A 26,983-nucleotide genomic window follows, 5' to 3' on the forward strand; every position below is an offset into this window, starting at 1 on the left:
CTGTAGTTCTGGAGACACATGTGGGCCAGACCAGGTAAGGACGGCAGATTTCCTTACCTAAAGAGCATAAGTGAACCGGATGGGTTCTTACAACAGTCGGCAATGGTTTCATGGTCATCATTAGATTTTTAATTCCAGATTTTATTGAATTCACATTTCACCATCTGCAGTGGTGGGATTTGAACCCGGGTCCCCAGAGCGTTACTCTGGCTCTCTGCTTAACTAGTCCAGTGACAATACCATTACGTCACCACCTCCCCTATTTTCCCCGTGCTTGCCTTTTTCACATCCCAAATGTATTTTTTACAATCTATGCAGTAACCAATATGAAGCCAACGTTTTCTCGAGTCAAACAACAAATACTAAATCAGAGGGAAAATAATTTTTAAAACGCAACGTTACAGACACACAGATATCAGGCGAAAGAAAAGTTAGTCCACATAAAAGTAAAAAGAATATATGGTTAAGTCTACATCTTGCTTGCCCTCGAGGCAGATTGTTGAATGTTACAGCTGTTTTAAGTCAGCTGGTTCCTTTAAAATCCCGGAGATTAATTGAAGTCCTTGTTAATACATATGCTGGAGACAAATTTCCTTTCTTGAATCTGTAACTCATCTTCCAGAGGTTGGTGCCTTCTGGTGGGCATTCACTATCGCTTGTTAAATGTTTTCAAGGGTGTAGAGGAAGGGATTGACTTAACTTGAGGGACAGAGAAATTCTTTAATGCTCCATTAGCAGCTTTTCCAGGGCAAAAATAAGTCCAGCTTGCTGTCCATTTCATAGGAATTTGATTACCATGTCTGCTGTAGTCATTGTCATAGACAAGTAATCGCATTTTGATGTTCCACCTCAGAAACATTTCGATATAATAATAATCTTCATTGTCACAAGTAGGCTTACATTTACACTGCAATAAAGTTACTGTGTAAAGCTCCAAGTCGCCACATTCCAGCGTCTGCGCAGGCACACAGAGGGAAAATTCAGAATATCCACTTCACCTGACAGCATGTCTTTCGGGAAAACAGAGCACCCGGAGGAAACCCACGCAGACACGGGGAGAACGTGCAGAGTTCACACAGACAGTGACCCAAGCCAGGAATCGAACCTGGGACCCTGGAGCTCTGAAGCAACAGTGCTACCCACTGTGCTACCATGCTGAAGTCAACAGGGGATGAGGTCATTTTATCCTCCATAGGGGGTTTGAGTGTCTGTTAGTTGTTACCCTGGCTGCTGAGCAGTTCACCGCTGTCCTGATGGACTCTTGGTCTCCGCTGACTCAAAGATGCAAATAATGTGTCCATTTGTGCAAGTGCTTGCTACCCCAAAGTGTGAAATTCTTTTGCTGCAGTGCAATCCATATAGTTACTTTGCAGAAAAGGTCAACTTCCAATTCCAGACATCAAATAACTCATGACAGCCATCTTTGGTAGTGTTTTTCTTGTCTTAGGAAAGAGTCCGTTTTAAACAGTTCAGTATGTTTTTGGTTAGCTGGCAAGTTAAAGGCAGATAATACGGTCATTGTTCCAAGGTTGGGCCGGTCGAGCTCGAAGACAGGGAAGGTGCCAGTAATGGCGAAGGAACTAAAGGGCTTCATGGAGCAGATGGGTAGGGTAGACCCATGGAGGTTTGGTCGGCCAAGAGCGAAGTAGCTTTACTTCTTTTCGCATGTACACAAAGTATACTCCCGGATCGATTTTTAAATCCTGAACAGGGCTCTACTTGCAGGGGTGGTTGATACCGAGTATTCGGCGATTGCTGTGTCGGACCATGCCCCACATTGGCTGGATTTACAGGTGTGCAAGGAGGGGAGCCAGCGACCGCAATGGATATTGGACGTAGGACTGTTAGCAGATGAGGGGGTGTGCGGGCTTTTGAGGGAGTCCATCCAGAACAATCTGGAAATAAATGACACGGGGGAAGTCTCAGCAACAATGGTTTAGGAAGCGCGGGAGGCAGTGGTTAGAGGGGAGCTAATATCGATACATGCCCACAGGAGGAAGGTGGAGAGAGCAGAGATAGATAGGCTGGTTGGGGAAATACTCCAGGTAGACAGGAGATACGTGGAGGCCCCAGAGGCAGGGTTATTGAAGGAGCGGCGGAAGCTACAGGTGAAGCTTGGTCTGTTGTCTACGGGGAAGGCGGTGGAGCAGCTGAGTAAGGCGAGGGGGCGATATACGAGTATGGAGAGAAGGTCAGCAGAATGCTTGCACACCAGCTTAGGAAAGGGGAGGCGGCCAGGGAGATAGGTAGAGTGAAGGACAGAGCTGGGAACATGGTCTTGGACCCAGCAGGGGTGAATGGGGCGTTTAAGGTGTTTTACAGCCGGGTTTATGAGTTGGAACCCCCAGCTGGGGTGGAAGGGATGAGGCAGTTTCTGGGAAGGCTGCAATTTCCACGGACGGATGGGTGTGTGGATGGGCTGGGAACCCCGATTGGGATTGAGGCTATGCAGTCGGGTAAAGCCCTGGGGCCGGATGGCTACCCAGTGGAATTTTACAAAAAGTTCTCTGAGATGCTGGGCCCTATGCTGGTGAGGACATTTAATGAGGCAAGGGAGCGGGGGGGGGGGCTCTTCCCCTGACAATGTCACAGGCCTCGATCTCACTGATCCTGAAGCGGGAGAAGGACCCTGAGCTATGCGGATCATACAGGCCATTCTCCCTATTGAATGTTGATGCCAAACTGTTGGCTAAAATCTTGGTCTCAAGGAAAGACGATTGTGTCCCAGAGGTGACAGGGGAGGACCAGACTGGGTTTGTTAAGGGCAGACTGATAACGGCCAATGTTGGAAGGCTCTTAAACGTGATCATGATGCCTCTAGAGGGGAGGGAGGTGGAAGTAGAGATCGCGATGGATGCAGAAAAGGCCTTCGATCAGGTGGGATGGAACTATTTGTGGGAGGTGTTGGGGCGGTTCGGGTTTGGGCAGGGCTTTATTGATTGGGTCCGGTTGTTGTACCAGGCACCGGTGGCAAGGGTCCGAACGAATTGGTTGTCGCCAGGCTATTTTAAGTTGCAATCTCTCCTCACTGCTGTTTGCTTTGGCAATAGAGCCACTGGCGATGGCGCTAAGAGCTTCAAGGGACTGGAAGAGGTTGGTCCGAGGGGAGGGTAGAACACAGGGTCTCGCTATATGCCGACGACTTGCTCCTGTATATTTCCGACCCGTTAAGGGGGATGGGAGAGATTATGAGGATTTTAGGGGAATTTGGCCGTTTTCGGGGTACAAATTGTATATGGGGAAAAGCGAGATGTTTGCGATCCAGGCAAGGGGGCAGGAGAGGAGATTGGGAGAGCTGCCGTTCAGAGTGGCGGGAGGGAGCTTTCGTTATTTGGGAATCCAGGTGGCACGGGACTGGGGGCTGTTTCATAAACTAAATTTGACCCGGCTATTAGAACAGATAAAGGAGGACTTTCAAAGGTGGAACATGCTCCCGCTGTCACTGGCAGGGAGAGTACAGACCATGAAAATGACGGTCCTCCCGAGATTTTAGTTTGTTTTTCAGTGCCTCCCCATCTTTATCCCAAGGGCTTTTTTAAAACGTGTAAACAAGGTGATTTGGGGTTGTGTGTGGGCGGGTAAAACCCCGCGAGTGAATAAAGTGTTGCTGGAGCATTGCCGAGGGGAGGGTGGGTTGGCGCTGCCGAACTTTAGCAGCTATTACTGGGCGGCAAATCTAGCCATGATTAGGAAGTGCGTAGTGGTGGTGTTGGTGGTTTTGGGGGGGCGGTATGGGAGCGAGTAGACTTGGCATCATGCAAGGACACAAGTTTGGGAGCATTGGTAATGGCACCTCTGCTGTTCTCGCTGGCCCGGTACTCCACCGGGTAGTGGCGGCCCTGAGAGTTTGGGGGCAGTGGAGGAAGCATATCAGATTGGAGAGAGCATCAGGAATAACCATCGGTTTGTACCAGGAAGGCTGGATGGGGGATTTCGGAGATGGCAGAGAGCAGGGATCGAGACGATGGGGGATCTATTTATAGATGCGAGCTTCCCCTGTTTGGAGGATTTAGTGGAGAAATTTGAACTGCCAGCAGGAAATGGATTCAGATATCTGCAGGTACGTGATTTTTTGCGAAGGCAGGTTTTGATCTTTCCACTCATACCGCCATGGGAGATACAGGACAGGGGTGAGAGAGGGGTAGGTTTTGGATATTTATAAAGAACTCATGGAGTCGGAGGAAACGCAGACAGCGGAGCTAAAGCGCAAATGGGAAGTTGAGCTTGGGGTGGGGGGGCAGGTCTTTGGACGGATGCGTGAAGCAGAGTCAACACATCCTCATCCTGATTCACTGGGCACACATGATGGTGGCCCGGATGAGCAAGTGTTTTGGGATAGTGGACAGGTGTGCGAGATGTTCGGGAGGGCCAGCAAACCATGTCCATATGTTTTGGGCATGTCGAAAGCTTAGGGGATTTTGGCAGGGTTTTACAGATGTCTTGACCACGGTGTTATAAACAAGGGTGATGCCGAGTCCAGAGGTGGCGAGTTTCGGAGTGTCGGAAGATCTGGGAGTCCAGGGGGTGAGAGAGGTTGATGTCTTCGCCTTTGCTTCCTTGGTAGCCCGGAGACGGACATTGTTAGCGTGGAGCGACTCGAAGCTCCTGAATTCAGAGATCTGGCTCAGTGACATGGCTTGGTTTCTCAGACTTGAGAAAATAAAGTTCACCCCAAGAGGGTCAATACTAGGGTTCGTCCAGAGGTAGAAGCCATTTGTCGACTTCTTTGGAGAAAACTGTCAGGGGGGGACGGAGTTAGATTATTGTTGAGGAGGGGGGACTTGTGAGGGAGGGAGACGGTCTTTGCACTATGTTTATATTTGTATTTGTATTGTTTACTGTTATTATAAAATTATAAATGCCTTAATAAAATGTTTTTAAAAAAAAACCAATTATCTTTATTGTCACAAGTAGGCTTACATTAACACTGCAATTAAGTCACTGTGAAAAGCACCTGTGGCCACATTCCGGCACCTGTTTGGGTACAAGGGGGAAGAATTCAGAATGTCCAAATTACCTAACAGCATGTCTTTTTGGACTTGTGGGAGGAAACTGGAGAACCCGAAGGAAATCCACGCAGACACGGAGAATGTGCAGACTCCGCACAGACAGTGACCCAATCCATGAATCGAACCTGGGACCCTGGCACTGTGAAGCAATAATGCTAACCACTGTGCTGCCGTGCCCCCCATATGATCCTTGTGAGCAATAGTTGCATTTCTAATGCAGTTTTTGATTAAAGATCTTTAATCAGTTTGGACCTCAACGCAAATCATGTTGAACCTGGATTCGCTTATCATCAGAACTTTGTTAATCTCTGCCTTGCCTAATCTCATGCATAATGAATATATGCATCACAGCAATTAAAGAACTATTGAGATATTTATTATTTGGATATCAAAATTAAGAAAATATTATATTAGGTAGTCAGGGGTCACTTGGGACCACTAAAAATGCAGATAATATTGCAAATGAAAATAAGGAAATGGCAAACTTATTAAATAATTACTGTGTGCCAGACTTTGCAGTAGAGGAAGAGGATAATATTCCTAACATCCCAAGGAAGCTAATAATGAATCAAGAAGAGTAATGCACCAAATTTAGCACAGGCAACAAAATGGCATTCCAAAAATATAACAGCACTAAAGACTGACAAAGAATTTGATTGTTTCTAACCAAAGTGTTTATTTTATAAAGGAAATAGTGAGGATATTGCAGATGTTTCAGCCATAATATTCCAAAGCTCTTTTGAGTCAGGAACATTCTTTAGATTTCTTTTATTCTTTCACAGGATGTGGACGCCACTGGCGAGGCCAGCACTTTTATTATCCATCCCTAATTGCCCTCAAGAAGGTTAAGGTGAGCTGGCTTCTTCAACCGCTGTAGTCCATGCGATGTAGATACACCCACAGTGCCATCTGGGCGGTTGTTGGGGGGGGGGGCGGTGGGAGGAGCGGAAGAGTTCCAGGATTTTGACCCATCAACAGTCAGGATGGTGAGTGGCTTGAAGGGGAACTTCCAGGTGGTGTTGTTTCCATGTGTCTGCTGCCCTTGTCAGTCTAGATGGTGTGCCAAATATATCCCTAAGAGGTGCTACCAGATCCCTTTTAAGTCCTAACGCAATGATTCTGTGGGAATTGCCTGGGAAGTCTGAAATCCGATGGGGCAATTCCCCTGAACCCTCTGAAAAGGTTTGTGTCTCCAAGTATGAGTCGGAGACATTCAGACAGTTCCGACTTCCTTACCAGAATAGTTACCCAGGAAATACTAAAATCTATAGCGGAATTTTGCCATTGTTTGGCAAAATGTCAGCTCGGGTGGGAAAAGCGGAATGTAACCAGACAGCTGCACTGCTGACTTTTTCCTGCATATTTTACGACATTTCAGGGCGGCATGTGGCGCAGTGGTTAGCACTGGGACTACAGTGCGGAGGACCGGGGTTCGAATCCCGGCCCTGGGTCACTGTCCATAGAGCCATAGAAAAATACAGCACACAACAGGCCCTTCGGCCCACGATGTTGTGCTGAACTTTTGTCCTAGATTAAGAACAAACTAATCTACACCCCATCATTCTACCGTAATCCATGTACCTATCCAATAGTCGCTTGAAGGTCCCTAGTGTTTCCGACTCAACTACCTCCTCAGGCAGTGCATTCCATGCTCCCACTACTCTGGGTAAAGAACCTACCTCTGTCATTCCCCCTGTATCTTCCACCATTCACCTTAAATTTATGTCCCCTTGTAATGGTTTGTTCCACCCGGGGAAAAAGTCTCTGACTGTCTACTCTATCTATTCCCCTGATCATCTTATAAACCTCTATCAAGTCGCCCCTCATCCTTCTCCGCTCTAATGAGAAAAGGCCTAGCACCCTCAACCTTTCCTCGTAAGACCTACTCTCCATTCCAGGTAACATCCTGGTAAATCTCATTTGCACCTTTTCCAAAGCTTCCACATCCTTCCTAAAATGAGGCGACCAGAACTGCTCTCGGTATTCCAAATGTGGTCGTACCAAGGTTTTGTACAGCTGCATTATCACCTCACGGCTCTTAAATTCAATCCCTCTGCTAATGAACGCTAGCACACCATAGGCCTTCTTCACAGCTCCATCCACTTGAGTGGCAACTTTCAAAGATCTATGAACATAGACCCCAAGATCTCTCTGCTCCTCCACATTGCCAAGAACTCTACCGTTAACCCTGTATTCCGCATTCATATTTGTCGTTCCAAAATGGACAACCTCACACTTTTCAGGGTTAAACTCCATCTGCCACTTCTCAGCCCAGCTCTGCATCCTATCTATGTCTCTTTGTAGCTGACAACAGCCCTCCTCACTATCCACAATCCCACCAATCTTCGTATCGTCTACAAATTTACTGACCCACCCTTCAACTCCCTCATCCAAGTCATTAATGAAAATCACAAACAGCAGAGGACCCAGAACTGATCCCTGTGGTACGCCACTGGTAACTGGGCTCCAGGCTGAATATTTGCCATCCACCACCACTCTCTGACTTCTATCGGTTAGCCAGTTCATTATCCAACTGGCGAAATTTCCCACTATCCCATGCCTCCTTACATTCTGCATAAACCTACCATGAGGAACCTTATCAAATGCCTCACTAAAATCCACGTACACTACATCCACTGCTTTACCTTCATCCACATGCTTGGTCACCTCCTCAAAGAATTCAATAAGACTTGTGAGGCAAGACCTACCCCTCACGAATCTGTGCTGACTATCCCTAATCAAGCAGTGTCTTTCCAGATGCTCAGAAATCCTATCCCTCAGTACGCTTTCCATTACTTGGTCTACCACCAAAGAAAGACTAACCGGCCTATAATTCCCAGGGTTATCCCTCTTCCCTTTTTTGAACGGGGGCACGACATTTGCCACTCTCCAATCCCCTGGTACCACCCCTGTTGACAGTGAGGACAAAAAGATCATTGCCAACGGCTCTGCAATTTCATCTCTTGCTTCCCATAGAATCCTTGGATATATCCCGTCAGGAGCGGGGGGCTCGTCTATCCTCAAGTTTTTCAAAAGGCCCAACACATCTTCCTTCCTAACAAGTATTTCCTCGAGCTTACCAGTCTGGTTCACACTGTCCTCTCCAACAATATGGCCCCTCTCATTCGTAAATACTGAAGAAAAGTACTCATTCAAGACCTCTCCTATCTCTCTAGACTCAATACATAATCTCCCGCTACTGTCCTTGATCGGACCTACCCTCGCTCTAGCCATTCTCATATTTCTCACGTATGTGTAAAAGGCCTTGGGGTTTTCCTTGATCCTACCTGCCAAAGATTTTTCATGTCCTCTCTTAGCTCTCCTAATCGCTTTCTTCAGTTTCCTCCTGGCTATCTTGTATCCCTCCAGCGCCCTGTCTGAACCTTGTTTCCTCAGCCTTAGGGAGGGTGGTATCCTTCTTCCTCTTAACAAGACATTCAACAGGGGCAGCACGGTGGCGCAGTCGGTTAACCCTGTTGCCTCACGGCGCCAAGGTCCCAGGTTCGATCCCGGCTCTGGGTCACTGTCTGTGTGGAGTTTGCACATTCTCCCCGTGTTTGCGTGGGTTTCGCCCCCACAACCCAAAAGATGTGCAGGGTAGGCAGATTGGCCACACTAAATTGCCCCTTAATTGGAAAAATGAATTGGGTACTCTAAATTTATATATTTTTAAAAAACAAGACATTCAACCTCTCGTCAACCATGATTCCCTCACTCGACCATCTCTTCCCTGCCTGACAGACATACATATCAAGGACACGTAGTATCTGTTCCTTGAACAAGTTCCACATTTTAATTGTGTCCTTCCCTGAAAGCCTATGTTCCCAACTTATGCACTTCAGTTGTTGTCTGACAGCATCGTATTTACCCTTCCCCCAATTGTAAACCTTGCCCTGTTGCACGCACCTATCCCTCTCCATTACTAAACTGAAAGTCACAGAATTGTGGTCACTATCTCCAAAATGCTCCCCCACTAACAAATCTATCACTTGCCCTGGTTCATTACCAAGTACTAAATCCAATATTGCCCCTCCTCTGGTCGGACAATCTACATACTGTGTTAGAAAAGCTTCCTGGACACACTGCACAAGCACCACCCCATCCAAACTATTTGATCTAAAGAGTTTCCACTCAATGTTTGGGAAGTTAAAGTCACCCATGACTACTACCCTGTGACTTCTGCACCTTTCCAAAATCTGTTTCCCAATCTGTTCCTCCACATCTCTGCTACTATTGGGGGGCCTTTCGAAAACTCCTAACAAGATGACTGTTCCTTTCCTATTTCTGACTTCAACCCATACTGCCTCAGTACGCTGATACTCCTCGAACTGCCTTTCTGCAGCTGTTATACTATCTCTAATTAACAATGCCACCCCCCCACCTCTTTTACCACCCTCCCTAATCTTATTGAAACATCTATAACCAGGGACCTCCAACACCATTTCTGCCCCTCTTCTATCCAAGTTTCCGTGATGGCCACCACATCGTAGTCCCAAGTACCGATCCATGCCTTAAGTTCACCCACCTTATTCCTGATGCTTCTTGTGTTGAAGTATACACACTTCAACCCATCTCCGTGTGGAGTTTGCACATTCTCCCCATGCCTGCGTAAGTTCACCCCCACAACCCAAAGGTGTGCAGGTTAGGTGGATTGGCCATGCTAGATTGCCCCTTAATTGGAAAAAATTAATTGAGTACTCTAAATTTATTTTTAAAAATAAAAATATAAAAACACATTTTATGACATTTCTGGGGGGGGCGGGGGGAAAGAGAGAAATAAAAATCAGAATACCCCACAGAAATGGACCCCCTCCCCCCAAAAAACAGGACCGCATGACACCCCCACAACACAGCAGCTTCCCACCACAACACAGCAGCTTCCCACCACAGAGCTCCCTCCATCACCAAGCCCTGACCCCTGACATTTAAAGTCAGGAACCCCATTAAATCATTGACGGGAACTGGGTCAATCAAGCAGGGAATTTCAGCCAGCGTTAAAGCTATTTTGGGTCTCCCACTCAATTCTTTGCCCCCTCCATCATTCCAGAAGCCGCGACCTGGGCAACACCTCGACAACACAGCCGACCCCTAATTACTCACATTGGTTTCCCTCCCATCAACTACTCCCTCACCACCAATCAACCCACCCCGCCAACAACCACCTGGATTCCCCACCCCACAACCGGACCTCACTACTCCCCGCCACCCGACTAGCTCCCGGATCCAATGATCGCCCTCTCAACCTGATCATACTACCCCTCTAAACCCAACTATCCCTCTCCGGACTTGCCCCCACCACACAACTTTCCCCTGCCGACCTGATCTTCTTATCTCCTTACCCCCTAATCCATCCTACTCCCTTACCAAATTACCTTAGCTCACTATCCCCTTACCCACGTACCTTCTCGCCATACTTTTCAAAGAAGCCTTGGGTCACTCAATCTTTATTTACCAGAATATGGCACTAGTGCTATAAGGGAGGCGTGGCTTCTGCGCCGATTCTCTCTGCTGCTCCCTTCAAGGTTTCCTGCACTGACCGAGTTCTGCAGGATCCTCCCTGGTTATAATTGCCCAGAAAAATCAGAGCTTGGTAAGTGTGCTTTTTTTTGTCTAATAAGATCAAATGGAAAATTCAGGCCCATTAGCTAAGCTTGAAGCACATGGAATTGAAAGCAAATCCGCCTGCTTAGAGGTGAATTAGGAAGTAAAAGACAGACTAGATAATGGCCATGTATTCTAATTGGAAGTGACTCCTGACTTCCCACAAGGATCTATGCTGGGACTCAACTATTCACAATATTTAGTAATCAGCTGGATAAAACAATAGAGAACAATTAATCCAGGTTTGCTGATAATACGTCAACAGTTTTTGTTGTTCCGTATTGTCAACAAGAGCATAAAATAAGAGACATTGATAGATTAAGTGTCGAGTAAACATTTGTAGCAGATAAATCCCAGTGCAGGTTGGGATCATCCATTTTGGACCAAGAACTGTTAGATCAGAGTATTGGTTTTAAATCAATGAAAAGCGTGGAAGAATAGTGGTTTGAAGCGATATATGGACCAAATTTTACAGATCAATAAAATGTAGTAGTCAGGTATGAAAAATAATCAAAAAGGCTATAACTAGCAGAATGTTAGCCTTTAGAACTGGAGGGCTAGGATATAAAGGAGGTTCTACTGCAACTACAGAAAGCTCTGAATACAATACATCTAGTATATTGTATACCAATTATCCCTCTATTTATTTTGTCAAACGCAGCCTGTACAGTTTAGTATGTGGCCCTTTTAAATAATTATGCATGGTCGCGCATGCAAGGTAAATTCAAAGGGCCGACCCTGTGCTCAGACTTGTGTGAAAACCTCCAAGTTGCTCCACAGCTGTGCAGATGAGAGGGAACATTGCGATATACAGTCCTGGGAGCTGCACCTCACAAAGAATATCATGGTCTTGGAAGGAATGCGGTGCAAATTCACCAGAATGTTACCGGGCAGCAAGATTTAGATGATGAGAAGTGATTAGGTAAACTAGGGTTACATTCCTTGGAATATGGGAGGTTGATTTGATTGAGATTATTAAGAGTTTGAAAGTTATTGATAAGATAAAGTGTGGCCGCATACCCCTTTTGGTATGGGGGGGTGGGTTTAGAGAGACAAGTTCTCAGAGTAGGGCCAATTGGGCTGGGGCATGCAAGTCCTGGGACTCAGCGCGGGTTTTACTGTTAGAAGTTTGGAGTCGTGGAGTACATTAGCATTTATCTCACTCTCTGTAAATAGTTGTTTGCTGTAATAAACCATTTATTCATTAATCTACTTGGTGGTCAGCAACCTTTCAAGATACTACATAAAGAGAATGTTTTTCCCCACTGGTGGAAGAAGTCTACGAGGGGGCAGACCCTTAATATCATGGCTAAGCTGCGCTTTTTCAGAGAAAAGGGAATCGAAACGTATGACTCTCTCCCCCAAAAAACAGTAGATAATGACTCAAGTAGTAATTTAAGTTCCAAAAATCAATAAATGTTTGCTAGCCATTATGGAACCAAGGTGGGTAGACAGAGGTAAAATACCGATTAGCCATTAACTCACTGAAAGGTGGAATAAAACTAAGTAGCTGAATGGTATACTGCAGTTCCTCCGTTCCTGTTTATCATAATCAAGTAAATTCTGACATATTTGTTCCTGCTTTCGTATAATTTTAATTCTTCATGAACCAGACATAAAAGTTGTAGCCCGAGATGCAAAATTAGTTAGAGGCAGAGAATGGGAATTGAAAATGGCAATTCATGTGCACCTTATAGGTAAACTTTCTCTGTGCATAGAATCATAGAATCCCTATACAGCAGAAGGACACCATTTGGCCCATCGAATCTGCACTGGATCTCCGAAGGATCACCCTATCCCTGTAGTCCCATCGAATAATTTGGACACTAAGGGGCAATTTATCCTGGCCAATCCACCTAACCTGTACATCTTTGGACTGTGGGAGGAAACCGCAGCACCCGGAGGAAACCCACGGAGACACGGGGAGAACAGGGGACAGTGGCCCAAGACTGGAATTGAACCCGGGTCCCTGGCGCTGTGAGGCAGCAGTGCTAACCACTGTGCCGTAGTGTCGCCCACATGATAGTTAACTATACCAGTTAATTTCATGCTTCGTGCCCCATTTGCACACAGAAGGCATGTCTATGAGAAAGGTTTATTGTTCCAAAATTGACATTTCAAAGAAGCACCAAGAACACTTTCATTCAATCAAGGGGCTGTTTAGCACAGGGCTAAATCGCTGACTTTGAAAGCAGACCAAGGCAGGCCAGCAGCACGGTTCAATTCCCATACCAGCCTCCCCGAACAGGCGCCGGAATGTGGCGACTAGGGGCTTTTCACAGTAACTTCATTTGAAGCCTACTTGTGACAATAAGCGATTTTCATTTTCATTTAATTTCATAGCAGCTGTTTGAAACCAAAAAAACCATTAGGTATTTGGGACTCTTACTCAATCCACTGTTCCCGCAGCATTTAAAAATGATCAGAGCTTGTACAAAGATTTCCACATCTATTCTCTGAAGCTGGTTTTTGCAGTCAGAAAGTTCACGAGCACAAGGTAAGTGAATGATTCACCTGAAACCAAATGCAATGATGGCAATATGCCCAATCAACAGGCAAACCGCCATGTGCTGTAAAATACCCAAACATTTTACATTCATGACAATTATTCAAATTATCAAATCAAAGACATATCACTGCTTGCTCCAGTGGTTCCAGTATGTATGAAAATCTTACAAGCATTATTCAAAGAGAAAATTCTCCCACATCCTGCCCAGCATTCCTCCTCCCACCTACATGGCCCAAAAATGATCTCAATGGTTGAAATGCCTGCTATCTTTCCATGCACAATAGCTGTTACACGTCAGAATGAATGCATTGCACAAGAAGTATGCCGAGTTGTAGAGACACACTAACATACAGTACGATTGCAATTAGTCTTCCATTCTTTATAGGTGGAAATGTGGATGCCGTTTACAAGAAGAAATCTAGAGTGAGAGGAAGAGATCGAAAATGTGGTCTAAACGTAGCAGCTTGAGGGGGATTTTGATAGCAGGGTCTGCAGGTGAGGTTGTTTTGGGAAACAATCCCAAGTGGATGGGACACAAAGCAAAATCTCAACTTCATTCTGAACTGAGGGAATGCAAAATAAGCAGTGAACCCAAGTCAGGGAGGTGTGGAAAGCGTGAGCAGGAACCAGGAGCTGTAGGTGATTCAAATAGAAGCAAGGTCACGGAAGGCTCTGAAAGGGAGAATGTGGATCTTAAAGCTGACTTGCTGGAATAAAGTCAGTGAAGCTTTGCAAGAACAGGTTGTTGAATATGGGGGCTAAGTCCAAGTGTTAATCCAGGTTGCAGGGTTTTGGATTTACGACGGCTTATGCAAGATGGTAAACTGATTGATGAGGTGTTTCTCACTTCGGCACATTTAAAAAAAATTAGAAGGCAAATATTTCAAGGGCATTTTTTTTCAGAGAACTGTTGAACACAGATCCTCACAAGGCCTTTAATAGGAAAGCAGCACCTGTACCTGTAACAACAAACATCAGCCAAAACCTAAAATAAACACTTGCATCACAAAACCAGAACAGATTGCATCAGTTCTATTACAAACAGTTGGATGCGGCAAGGGCCATGTGAAATACTGGAGCAGTATTCTCGGGAGGGCTCCAACAAAGGAGGATGACAATTATTATCCCCAGATGAAAAATTATAGAACCTCTTAAATTATAGAATCTCTTTAACAAATGTACAAATCAATTATTGCAACATTTCAAGTTTCTTTGCAATGTACAAGATGATGAGTGAATATGCTGACTTTTCACTTCACAGACCTGGCCCCAGTCCAGATCAACTGGATTAAAGCTACCTCTCAACCAAGGATCTAACAGTTTACATATGAGTTTTCTGAACCCAACTGGGTTGGTTAGTATCAGCACACAGAGCAAAACACATGGAGCAAACTGTAAGAGAGGCTTGTGTGTCAGAAGTGTGCTTCAAAATGAAGCATATCATCAGAGAAGCAGACAAGCAGTTCCTTTTTTATTTTAAACCAAAACATATAATTTTTCATCTGATGACTATAATTGCCAGAACACCAAATAAATGGCAGTGACAACCTGCCCCCTCAGTCCAGTCACAATTTCTAAAATACAGCAATGATCCAATCCCAGTAGGCGATAACTCTTTTGAGCCGAAAACTGCAGGACCTTGGATTAGATTTAGATTTATTGTCATGTGGACCGAGTGAAAAGTATTGCCCTGCATACAGTCCAGGCATGAAAAATGTAGGACATACAATAAATACACAATGTATTATGCTCAGGAGGTAGAATTGCATAAGACTGAAAGAGGCCACTTGGCCCATCATGAATGGATGGGCTCTTTTTATAGGACTAAGTACTTAGCCCATATCCCATTGAAAGTTATGACTGAATCTGCGTCCACCAATATTGAAGGCAGTGCACACCACATCACAAATACTTGTTACATAACAATATGCTCATGTCATCTTTACTCATTTTGCCAATGGTCATGAATCTGTAACTAGTCCTCCTGCCACTGGCAACATCTTACTTTGTCTGTTCCAGGAAGAACTGGAGTTGTTCCAGTGCCCCCATAAAAGTGAAGTTCTCAACCCTAGTAACATTCTGGCAAATGTCTTCTGCACTCTCCAAGGAATTAATATCTTTCCTACAGTGTGATAGCCAGACTAGACTCCATCAGAATCTAACCAGTTTTTTTTTAAAGCTAGCTAAAGATTTTGGACAATAAATTGTTGACTGCATTTGCCTACATGACAAAATAAGTCATTAAGCAATGAAGTTCGAGTCACCCCTAAGGACCTAAAGCACCATTTAAGTGCAAATCCTTTGCCTGCCAACACTATGATGATTGAGGAGATCAGGTGCACAGGAAGAAAAGGCTTCACCTTGTCTCTTTACACGTGAAAATGCCTGGCACTCAACCAACACAGACTCATAAACCACCACCTTTAAGTTCTACAATTTGATATTTGAATGTTTAAAGATACTGAATGCACTCTACAAATTGGCTGCCAAGATTCATACATTAGAGAAAACACTACAAATTAATTAATTGCCAGTAAAGTGCTTTGAAATGCCTTGGAGGCCATGAAAGATACTACATATACAAGTGTTTCTTTTCCCAATGGCAGTTAGCTCTCATATTAGATGTAACCTTTTAAAAGAACCTTCCTCCCTCGCCCCAACTTAATTGATTACTGTATCCACCGCGAGGTCTCAATCTCACCACATCATGATTCTCCCCTTTTTTCCTTCAGTACACTGCACATCACTAAAAATACATGTGTTGAATACCATTGAAAGCAGATTCAGTGCATATGCTATTGATGAATGGTACTTTTAGTGAACAAGTCCCACTGAAGACTGTTCTGTCCCCAGTTACTCGAAGATGGAATGTGACATTGTGTACATGGGACAAAATAGCTTCATCATAAGGGAAAGTATAAAGAGAACACAAACGTTAACATAACAGTGTAATTCTACGCTCAAAGGCAGTTTGTCTGTATCAGAAATGTTATTTTATTCTTTTATGAGATGTGTGCATCATTTGCAAGGCCTGTATTGATCCCTATTGGCCCCCTGAGAAGTGATAGTGAGCCAGCTTATAATAATAATCTTTATTGTAACAAGTAGACTTACATTAACACTTCAATTAAGTTACTGTGAAAAGCCCCTAGTCGCCACACTCCGGCACCTGTTCAGGTACATGGAGGGAGAATTCAGAATGTCCAATTCACCTAACAAGCACGTCTTTCAGGACTTGTGGGAGGAAACCAGAGCACCCAGAGGAAACCCATGCAGACATGGGGAGAACGTGCAGATTCCACACAGACAGTGACCCAAGCTGGGAATCGAACCTGGGACCTAGGTGCTGTGAAGCATCAGTGCTACCCACTGTGCTACCGTGCTGCTTGAACCACTGCAGTCCACCTGGTGTAGGTACACTAAGTGCTATTAGGACAGATTTTCCTGGCTTTTGACTCAGTGACAGTGAAGGAATGGTGATGTAGTTCCAAGACAGAATGTCTTGGGAGGGCAATTTTCAGAAGGTGGAATCTCCATGCGTCTGCTGCCCTTGTTTTTTAAGTGGCAGATGCTGCCAAGGAGCCTTGGCGAGTTGCTGCATTTCCTCTTGCATATGGTACAGAATGCTGTCACTGTGCTTTGGTGGTGGAGGAATGGATGGTGCTGGTTTTAGCACAGGGCTAAAGAGCTGGCTTTTAAAGCAGACCAAGGCAGGCCAGCAGCACGTTTCAATTCCCGTACCAGCCGCCCCGAACAGGTGCAGGAATGTGGTGACTAGGGGCTTTTCACAGTAACTTCATTTAAAGCCTACTTGTGACAATAAGCGATTTTTATTTCATTTCATTTTTTTCATTAAGGTGGTGGATGGGGTGCTAATTAAACAGGCTGCATCATCTTGGATGGTGTTGAGTTTCAAGTATTTTTGGAGTTGCTCCCATTCAGACAAGTCAGGAGTGTGTCCCATCACATTCCTGACTTGTGCCTTGTAAATGGTGGACAGGCCTTGGGGAGTCAGGAGGTGTGTTTATCACTGCAGGATTCCTAGCCTTTGACTTGCTCTTGTAGCCACAGTATTTATTTGGCGAGTTCCGTTTCTGGTCAATGGTAACCCCCAGAATGTTAATAGTAAATGATTCACCAAGGACAACACCATCGACTATCAAGGAGAGATGGCCATTGCCTGGCACTTGTGGGGCATGCATGTTACTTGCCCTTATCAGCTCAAGCCTGAATGTTGACCAAGAATTGCTGTATGCGGACACAGACTGCTTTTAGATTTGCATATTCTTCTCTACTCCTCCCATCTCCCATTCAAATCATTGCAACAGAATACACCTTTGATGTCAAATGCCATCATTACGATGTTTAAACCATGACATTTAGCATCCATTTACACATCATTCTATAATCCTTCATAACCATCCCTCCCCAAATACAACCAATCAACTCAAGAACAGAACAGTTGAATGAGTTAAGAAGTAAAAAAAAAAAATGTTCTTACTAAGCTGGTTAAACTTGAGAAATCAGTACCGGCCAACTGTTTCAAAGGTTAACCTTTGTTTTCTTGTGAACATTACCCTCAAGAAGAAACTGTCTGAAGCCTCAAAAAAATTGTACTTTGAAACAGATTATTCATTGTACTGGAAATCAGCTCAGCATGATTATTAGTCTGCCAGCAACAGCCACCTAATACAAAGTGACACTGTGCCTTAAACTGGTACTGTTTTTGAGAAACGCATGTGGCAAGACTTGTTTTCACATTTGCAAACACAATGTAAACTTGACTGAAACTGACCAGGTTACTTGATATTGCAAGCAAAGCTCTTTTTCCCAGAAAAAAAATGTGTCCCTTCATAACATGGAGGGAAAGAAAATAGCAAACAGCACCAAAACTTGGAGACTACAGTTATTGAACCTGTAAATCAAGCATTGCAAATTCAGACTTGAGCAGGAAACTGGCAGAGAGCTTCGTGACACGCAACAGTTCTATTCATACATAGAACATACAGTGCAGATACAAGAACAACAAAAGATTAAACTTCAGAACAAGGTAAAACTGAAGTAGAGTTGCATTAAAATACACAGTGGCAGAAATGAGTAAAAGAGGTCAAGACGAGATCAATTTTGATTTCTGTCTGGGAATAATTTCCAACGATGGTATTAAAGGGAGACTCCAAAACATTGCTGATTGGGAAGGCAAAGAGGGGACAAGGAAAAGAGAAACAAAATTCAGGCAAGATTGCCACTTCTTGTCACAATGACCAGTACTAAAAGGTGCATTTATGTGGGAACCTGGATTAGACAGGATTGACTTCTGCTGGTCAAACAGTCTGTCAAAACACCCCATCAAAGAATGGCCACTTATTGAGGCATTGAAAGGGTTTGAGTGCTCATGGAGCCATGCCCCAAGAATACATCACTACCTTCATGTGATGAGAGGAGCAAATTGGAGGGAATAAAGGTAATCATAGAATCATGGAATTTATAGTGCAGCAGGGGGCCATTCGGCCCATCGAGTCTGCACCGGCTCTTGAAAAGAGCACCCCATTTAAGCCCACACTTCCAAAATGTCCCCGCAACCCAGTAACCCCAACTAACCTTTTTGGACACGAAGGGCAATTTAGCACAGCCAATCCACCTAACCTGCACATCTTTGGACTGTGGAAGGAAACTGAGCACCCGGAGGAAACCCACGCAGACACAGCGAGAACATGCAGACTCTACACAGACAGTGGCCCATGCCAGGAATCGAATCTGGGGCCCTGGAGCTATGAAGCAACTGTGCTAACCACTGTGCTACCCCTTGGAGGCTTAAATTATGTAATGGATAGGTGCAGGCACCTATAAATAATATTGCAAAATAAGTTGCTACCTTCAGGAGAAGGCAGTGAAGGCACAATGAAATGACTGTTAGAAGCCAGGATTCTCATAATAGAAAAATGCTGCATGTAATAAGTGTTTTTAATATTACCATTAAGAAAGCAGGCACATACTTACAGGTATCAGTGAAATGGGTGTACCCACTTCTCGCTGCAGAGTCTGGCTTGGCAGGAACACAGAACAGGAACCCAAGAAGGGCAGAATCCTGGAGAGAGCATTACGGAAACAGGGGAGAGTAGGAGCGCTAGGTAATCTCAATACATGAAGAACTGGAGCCCAGAGAGAGCAGGAGCATGGAAAAAGCACCAGGGAAGAGAAGGAAGAATAGAGACATAGGAGGAGCAGAACAGAAAGAAAATATGACGAGGGAGTGGGCAATAGCACAAGGGTGCTGAGCACAGGTAGAGTACTGGAGAAGTATGGAAGAACAGAAGCACTGTGGGGACACCTTTTGCTAACTCTTAACCACAGGGCTCTGGGCAAATGTCCAGGTTATTCACGCGTATGACTAGTCCTGCATCACAGACCCCTTGGATAGGCCCCAGTTTGAGAACCACAGTTATAAGCCATGTGATATAGGAGGTCAACAATTTAGTTTATCAATACGCTAATGACAAACTATTCATGTACCTTGAATCTGGTTTGTTCAATGTCATAGATCTTTCTGTCGGACACCAATTTAGGAGCAAAGAACTTTGCGAGTTTGAGAAGATAGACTCCATTTCTTAGTCCTTCTTCAAGTTCTGTGGTAGGGGGTAATTCTTCATGCAAACAGGCTTCCATCCACCTAAAAAAATTAAAATGACAATGAACTATGAAACTTGCAGGTTTTAAGTTTCATCAATATCCACACTATATTTACTTTCAAAAACTTGATTATGCACTTATTTTCTCTTCTTTTTCCATTGATAAAAACTATGCATATCTAAGTAATAGAATCATAGAATAGAATTCCTACAGTGCATAAGGAGACCATTCATCCCATCAAATCTGCACCTACTCTCTGAATGAGAATTTCACCTAGTGTCAGGCCTCCACCCTACCCCGTAAGACAGCAACCCCACCTCACGTTTTGGACACGAAGGAGCAATTTAGCATGGCCAATCCACCTAACCTGTATATCTTTGGACTGTGGGAGGAAATCGGAGCACCCGGAGGAAACCCATGCAGACACTGGGAGGATGTGCAACTCCACATAGTCACCCAAGGCCAGATTTCAACTTGGGTCCCTGATGTTGCAAGGCAGCAGCGCCAACTACTGTACCGCCATGTTGCCTTCATTACGAGGCAATTACAGCAGGGCAAGACCTCAAAAGCGGTAAAGTTTGACATTGTAAACTTTCACATTAGTTGGAGTGTCACTAAACAGGTACCCAGGATGAAATGGAAGGGGAACAGGATTAGAAAAATCAAGCACCTGTGCATTGCACTTTAATAAATTTACTTTTTGATCCTTTACATTCTATATTTTAAAATTATTATTCCCTGTTTTTCTCACCTTTATGTTGTTGACCTACTCCAGTTCATTACCCAGAATAAAGCTGAAAACATCACAACTTTCCTCCACAGGTTATGACATTGGACTATTATACTTACTAAGTCCTGTTCATCAATCACTCCTTTACGAACTGAACTACATTTGCTTCTGCTCCACCAATGCGCTGATATTAAGATTCACGGGCACGATTCTCCAAAATGTCTCCGCATGCATGCCATGGCCGGCGCGAGTTCGCGCATGGCGCCGGCCCCCGGGCAATATGGCATAGCCCTACAGGGGCCCCGCACGGAACTAGCCCGCCCGCCGATCGGTAGGCCCCGATCGCGGGCCATGACACCGTGGAGGCCCCTCCCGGGGTTTGATACCCCACCTCCCCCCTCACCAGGACGGCCCCCGCAGACAGAACCCAGAGGTCCTACTGTGTGGGACCATACGTAACCCACGCCAACGGGGGACTCGGCCGAACTGTCAGAGAATCGCCGGGGGGGGGGCGCTTTCAATGGCCCCCAACCAGCGCAGCGACGATCCCGCGGGCGCCTGAAAATCGGCGAGCCGACGTTGCGTGATTCCCGCACCCCCCCCCCGGCCGATTCTCCGACCCGGCACGGGGTCGGAGAATCCCGGCCCAGATGTTGTTGGAGCAAATGGGGAGTAACCCTGACTTGTGCCTTGTGGATTGGTTTGGGAGTCAGAAAGTGAGTTGGTGCCTCAGAATTTCCAGTGTCTGACCAGCTTTGATGGATCCAGTACCTATATAGCCAGTCCACTTAGGTTTTCAGTCAATGGTAGCTCCAGAATACTGATGGTGGGTGATTCTTCTGGAGACAGCCATCGACTGAACTCGTGCAGTGTGATTGCTACTTGTCAAGTACTCAGCCCAAGCCTAAATGTTATCTTGGTCATGCTGCATGCTGGCACAGGCTGTTTCAGAATCTGAGCAGTTGCAAATTGCACTGTACACCAGACAATCAGCAGAAAACATCACATGTGGCGAATCAAATTGGTTGGAAGCTGGCATCTGCAGTGCTGGAATCATCAGGAGGCAAAAATGGATCATCTGCTTGACACTTTTGGTAAACCTGGTTGCAAAAGCTTCAGCCTGGGGTTAGTGACCATCGCCATTTACTAGTGGATGTGGCAGGACTGCAGAAAGTGCTTTGACTTTAAAAAAAATGTATTCCTTCATGGAATGTGGCCTCACTGGCTATGCCAAAATAAACCAATTACACTTGTGAAAGTGTTGGTTGGCTGCCTTCTTGAGCTGCTGCAATCCATGTGATGCTGGTATACTCCGAGTGCTGTTAGGAAGGGAGTTCCAGGATTTTGATGTAGCGAAGGAACAGTGGTACATTTCCGGTACATTTCCAAATCAGAATAGTGCTTGGCTTGGAAGGGAACTTACAGATGGTGGTGCTTCCATGCATTTGCTGCCCTGGTCCTTCTAGATGGTAGAGGTCATGTGTTTGGAAGGTACTGTCAAAGGTGTCTTGGTGAGTTACTGCAATCCATCTTGTAAATGGTACAACACTATGCACCACTGGTGGAAGGAGTGAATGTTTAAGATGGGTACCTTAAAAAGGTGCCATATGGATTCAAGGACTTCTTGCACTGATTAAATGCATCTAGAAATGTGTCCCTACTTACAATAGGGATGTTCTGACAGTTTAGCTCTGGATAGTTCAAAGTTACCTATAATTTCAATGCATGTGCTCTTCTATTTTAATTAGACAATTCTGCTTTCCATTTATATAGAAAACAGTAAATTGCAGCACAATGCATCACAGGGCCTGAATATTATGTCCAGGTGAAGTTAAAGGGAAGTTGTCCAAATTTGACATTTTCAAATATCTTTGTAAATGGAGTTACTTCTGCATCAGTATTCTGCTGGGAAATGCACTTCTGGCCACATTTATTTTCTCTACAAGATTAAAAACAGTAATCAGTATAATACTTCAGCCAGAACTTTGTGCATTACAGACTCAAATTACAAACAAAATGATATGTTTTTGCAAAAAAAAGGGTAAATGAAATTATCAGCTGGTGCACGCTTTCAACGGCCAACAAGAATCAATCACGTACAAATGAACATCTGCTGCAGCAATAAATGTGGAACACAAATCAGGGCTCAGCAATTTCTTCTTTTAAAATTGCCAGGTTTAGCCTCCCAAACTTCAGTTCAAGGAATGAGATGGGGAAGAGTCAAATCACAGCACCGAATGTGTACAAATTTTCCCTTCTCCCACCCCAACATATGACATAAGAGGGCTATCTTCATGAAAAAGTGCGTTATGGAAGCAGAACTCAGAATTAGAACCCAATGAAAGTAGCTAAAGGACATGCAAATGGAAAATTACGTTAGCGTGCAAACGTACAGGTGACACTCCCACTAGAAAAGCTGGTAAGAAATCCAAGGGGAATTATAAATGGAAGATAAGGGACACCAAGTTACCAAGTAGAATGTAAATAGTTGTACCCAGTGAGTTCATTCCAATTTCAATAATGGTCTTACACCAAGAAATGTTATGCAGCTTAGTTTGTTTTACAGAATTGCTATTCCAGTGTTTGCTGCCTGTTGAATTTCAATTCTACCAGAAGATGTCAGTATGCAGAAACTAGTGTGGTAACCAGTCAAATAGGTTAATCAGTGATTATAATGCAGTAAGGATCCGGTTATCTACACCACAATAGATGTATAAAAGAACGACTAGGCTCAGGGTCACCGTCTTAGTCAGCAATCCAGCTGATTAGTGGCTCTGCCTACTCAGCAATTGTTTTCAGCCTGGTTTCTCCCAGATTCGGTGAACAAGTCCATGAGGTGTTACAGCAATAAACCGATTCATGCTGACTGAGGTTAACTGTTCTGTGGATTGGAAAGGTAGACTTAGCCAATCAGTAAATCAGAGACTCGGAACAGCAATTAAACACCGATTCAGAATATCTTGTAACCTCACACTATCAAAAGGAATTTAACATAGCAAACTGCATTTTGTTTTATTGCTTTCATTGCTTTCTAAGCATTCAATAGATATATTTCTTCCAGAAGTGGATTTCATGTTACAGAACATGAAATCACAACATACTGATTGCATTGCCTTACAGCCTGTACTGTGGCTGCAATGAGTTCAGAAATTCTTTAAATCGGTCTTTCTGGCACAGGTTTTTGAAGGAAGGTTTAGCCACATTGAAAAGATAACTGGTCCATTTGTTATACAGTAAAATCTTGTTTCTAGAAGGTAGAAATAGCTGTGGATTTGCCAAGAACTAATCTTTATAGTTGTCAAAAGCTCAAAACATCAAACAAGAATACGGTCTGGATATTTTAGCATGGTAATATTATTGGGTTATGGGAATGACCGGTAAGGCCAGCAATTGTTGCTCTTCCCTAATCGCCCTTAAGAAGGTAATGCGAGTCACTTTCTTGAACCTCTACAGTTAATCTAGTGTAGGTGCACCCAGTGCTGTTAGGAAGGAACCTTCCAGGATTTTGATCCAGCAGTGAAGGAGTGACGGTGATGTAGTTCCAAGTCAGAAGGGTTGGGGTGCTTGGAGGGCTGCTTCCAGATGGTGTTCCAATGCATTTTCTGCCTTTGTCCTTCTAGGTGGTAGAGATCACTGTTGGAGGAGGCACGGTGAGCTGCTGCAATGCACGTTGTGTTCGGAAAACATAGGTAGCTTTAAGGGAATTAGATTTGAATTGGTAAATATTAGAAATAAGGTATAGTTTTAAGTGTGCTTAAATTATTATTTCTGTGCCTGGAAGGGTAAAACATACAGTTAAATTCATGCTGGACAAAGTCGTTTGTATGTGTGGGAGTTGGTTATGTCCCAACTGCATTTCTATTGTGCTGAGAGAGGGCTACGGTGAGAAGAATAAATAGGCCAATAGACATTATGTGAGTATTGCGTCGCAACTGGGACCTTGTAAGTTAGAGAAGCTTTTATGTTTTAGTTTTGCTAATTTGACTGCAGTTGGAGATAGGTAGTGAGAGAGAAGGCAGATCTTACAGCTCCACTAGAAGCAGTGATTCAGAAGACTACAGAGAAAACATCTCCCTCAGCTTTGCTAGAAGAAAAGCCATACCATGGAGTAATGGTTAAGACATTAAGTGCAGAGATCTAATGAGCAGATAGTTAAGGAAACTAGAGAAATGAAGAGAGGTTTCCAAGACGTCGGAGGCTAAAGATGCTAGAACAGAGAACTGTTCAGTAAATTCAGACAGAGTTGAGAAAAAGGCTGAGACACCAGAAAGATATCTGAAATGATTTTCAGGTTTCTGAAATTTTACTATAGCCTGTTGAAGGAGAGTTGAAATAACTATGGAATTCGGTGGCTGGATCTCGGAGTTTGTGTTAAACTGGTTAAAATAAGGAAATCTAAAATGTGGGTAGTGTAAAATCCTGGACTGAATTCGCTATTAAAGGTGGAACGGAAGCCTAGGTTAAAAGAGTAATAACCGTATTTTAGTATGCAGACCGCTAAGGGAAAGCATAATTGAGAGAGAAGATTTTAGAGCATGCTTTTGGGAGTGTAGTTTTGAATTTCTCAATCTCGCATGTGACCATCATGCGAGGGTGGGGGTGGGGGATGGAGAAATTCACAGACCATAACTTGGGTTCAGAGTGGAGTGTACGTGTTTGATAACAAGTCATCTTATGTGCTAAAAAAGGACTGTGTTAATGAGACCATTGTAGATCAGGATGTACTTTGTAAGAAGTGTTAATCCCAATACCGGTGTGCAATTGTTAAACAAGGGCGGAGGGGAGGGGGAGAGAGAGAAGTAAAAGCGTATTGTACCATAATCCAATTTTTTAATGTTTAATCACGTTTTTTTCTTGTTGTTATAACTAATTCACGGTCCTGTGACTCTGTGCCTCCACATTAAAAAAAATAAAAAATTACAGTCTTTAAATCTTTTGAGCCAGGATTCTATTCTGGGATCTTCCCGTCCAGTTACATCAACGGGGATCATAACACTTGTAAATGGTACACACTGCAACTGTGCGTCAGTGGTGAAGGGGATGAATGTTTAAGGTGATGGATGAGGTGCCAAATCGGAACTTCTTTGTCCTGGATGGTGTCGAGCTTCTTGAGTGTTGTTGCAGCTGCCCTCATCCAGGCAAGTGGGGTGTATTCCACCACACTGCCGACTTGTAACTAGCAGCTGATCAACAGAGCTTGGGAAGACAGGTGTTAAATTCGCTGTAGAATTCACAGCCTTTGATCTGCTTTTGTAGCCACAGTATTTACATGGTTGGTCCAGTTCAGTTTCTCAATGTGACTCCCAGAATGTTGATAGTAGGGAACTCAGCGATGGCAATGACACTGAATGTCATGGGGAGATAGTTAGATTCTCTCTTGTTGGTTATTGCCTGGCACTTGCATGGCACAATTGTTACATGCCATTTATCAGTCCAGGCCTGAATGCTGTCTCCGTCATTATCTTTATTGTAGAACATGGGAGTAATTATCCAGAATGCATCATTGACATCCCACTAATATTTAATCCATAAAAATCATAGAATGTTTACAGCGCAGGAGGTTGCCAACAAGCCCATTCCAGCTCTCTGTAAGAGTAACCACTGCCACTCCCTTCCTCTGTAGTAAATTCTTTCCATTCAGGTGCTTATCAAATTCCCTTTTGAAGGCCACAACCCAATCTCCCTCTACCATCCATTCTTAAATAGGAAATGCTTTAGTGATCTAAGTTAGCGTTCACAATCACTATTCACTGATTTGGTTACCACAAATTCTTAGTCATATTTCCCTTCAGCAAAATTAGGGGACTTTTTTTTAGATACTAGAGATGTTTGACAATTGTAACAGCTGTCACCCTGATTCTACCTGAGCCAGAAGTGTTCTTGGGTCATATTTGTATTTCTATCACCCAAGTGTATATAAATACAGGTGGGTAACGTTGCTAACATGTACACTGAAAGTTGCCCACTTGTCAGCAGCGCTCATCACCTCCGACAGGTTGAGTTCTCTCTGCTCGGTATGAGTATATAGCTTCAAGTTCTAAGCTTCTTAGTGAATGGCCTATCAGCCTAACCTATCCACTACAGCGCTCCATGGACATTACAAAGTTAATAGTATTTAACTAGAACAGGATCCTTCGCTCAAATTTCCCAATCATTGAACTCACCATTTTGGGAGTCAACATTCACTGCAGCATCTGGTCAAGCTACTTGATCGCTGTTTTTCATTAACGGAGACTCTCAGCAGATGTGAGGTTAGATCACACAGAGGCCCATTTTGTCTGTGTTTAAGCCAGTGATGAGGTGCACAGTATCAGGCAACTTTGTGCACACCAAACTGGAGAAGGTGAGGATACTGAGGCGTTTCCTGTTGACAACAGCTCTTTACGTAACAATAGTGACTGCACTTTGTTGGCTCTATAGCTTTGGAATATCCTGAACTTTTGAAAGCCGCTACACAAATGAAAATCCTTCTTTAAGCATATGCACAGATTATCATAGATTATCATA

The 26,983-nt window shown here is 44.2% G+C and overlaps 1 protein-coding gene across 2 annotated transcripts in view; it reads right to left on the minus strand.

The window, feature by feature from the left end:
* Positions 1-26,983, minus strand: part of iqgap2 (IQ motif containing GTPase activating protein 2) — a 424,926-nt gene that overhangs the window by 231,625 nt on the left and 166,318 nt on the right. For both annotated transcript variants that reach the window (XM_072516040.1, XM_072516041.1), the window contains one exon: positions 19,630-19,786. In XM_072516040.1, coding sequence (XP_072372141.1) covers positions 19,630-19,786 — 157 coding nt within the window. The remainder of the gene's footprint in view (positions 1-19,629; positions 19,787-26,983) is intronic.

This window comes from Scyliorhinus torazame, chromosome 9 (assembly GCF_047496885.1).
Source record: "Scyliorhinus torazame isolate Kashiwa2021f chromosome 9, sScyTor2.1, whole genome shotgun sequence".
Lineage (NCBI taxonomy): Eukaryota > Metazoa > Chordata > Chondrichthyes > Carcharhiniformes > Scyliorhinidae > Scyliorhinus > Scyliorhinus torazame.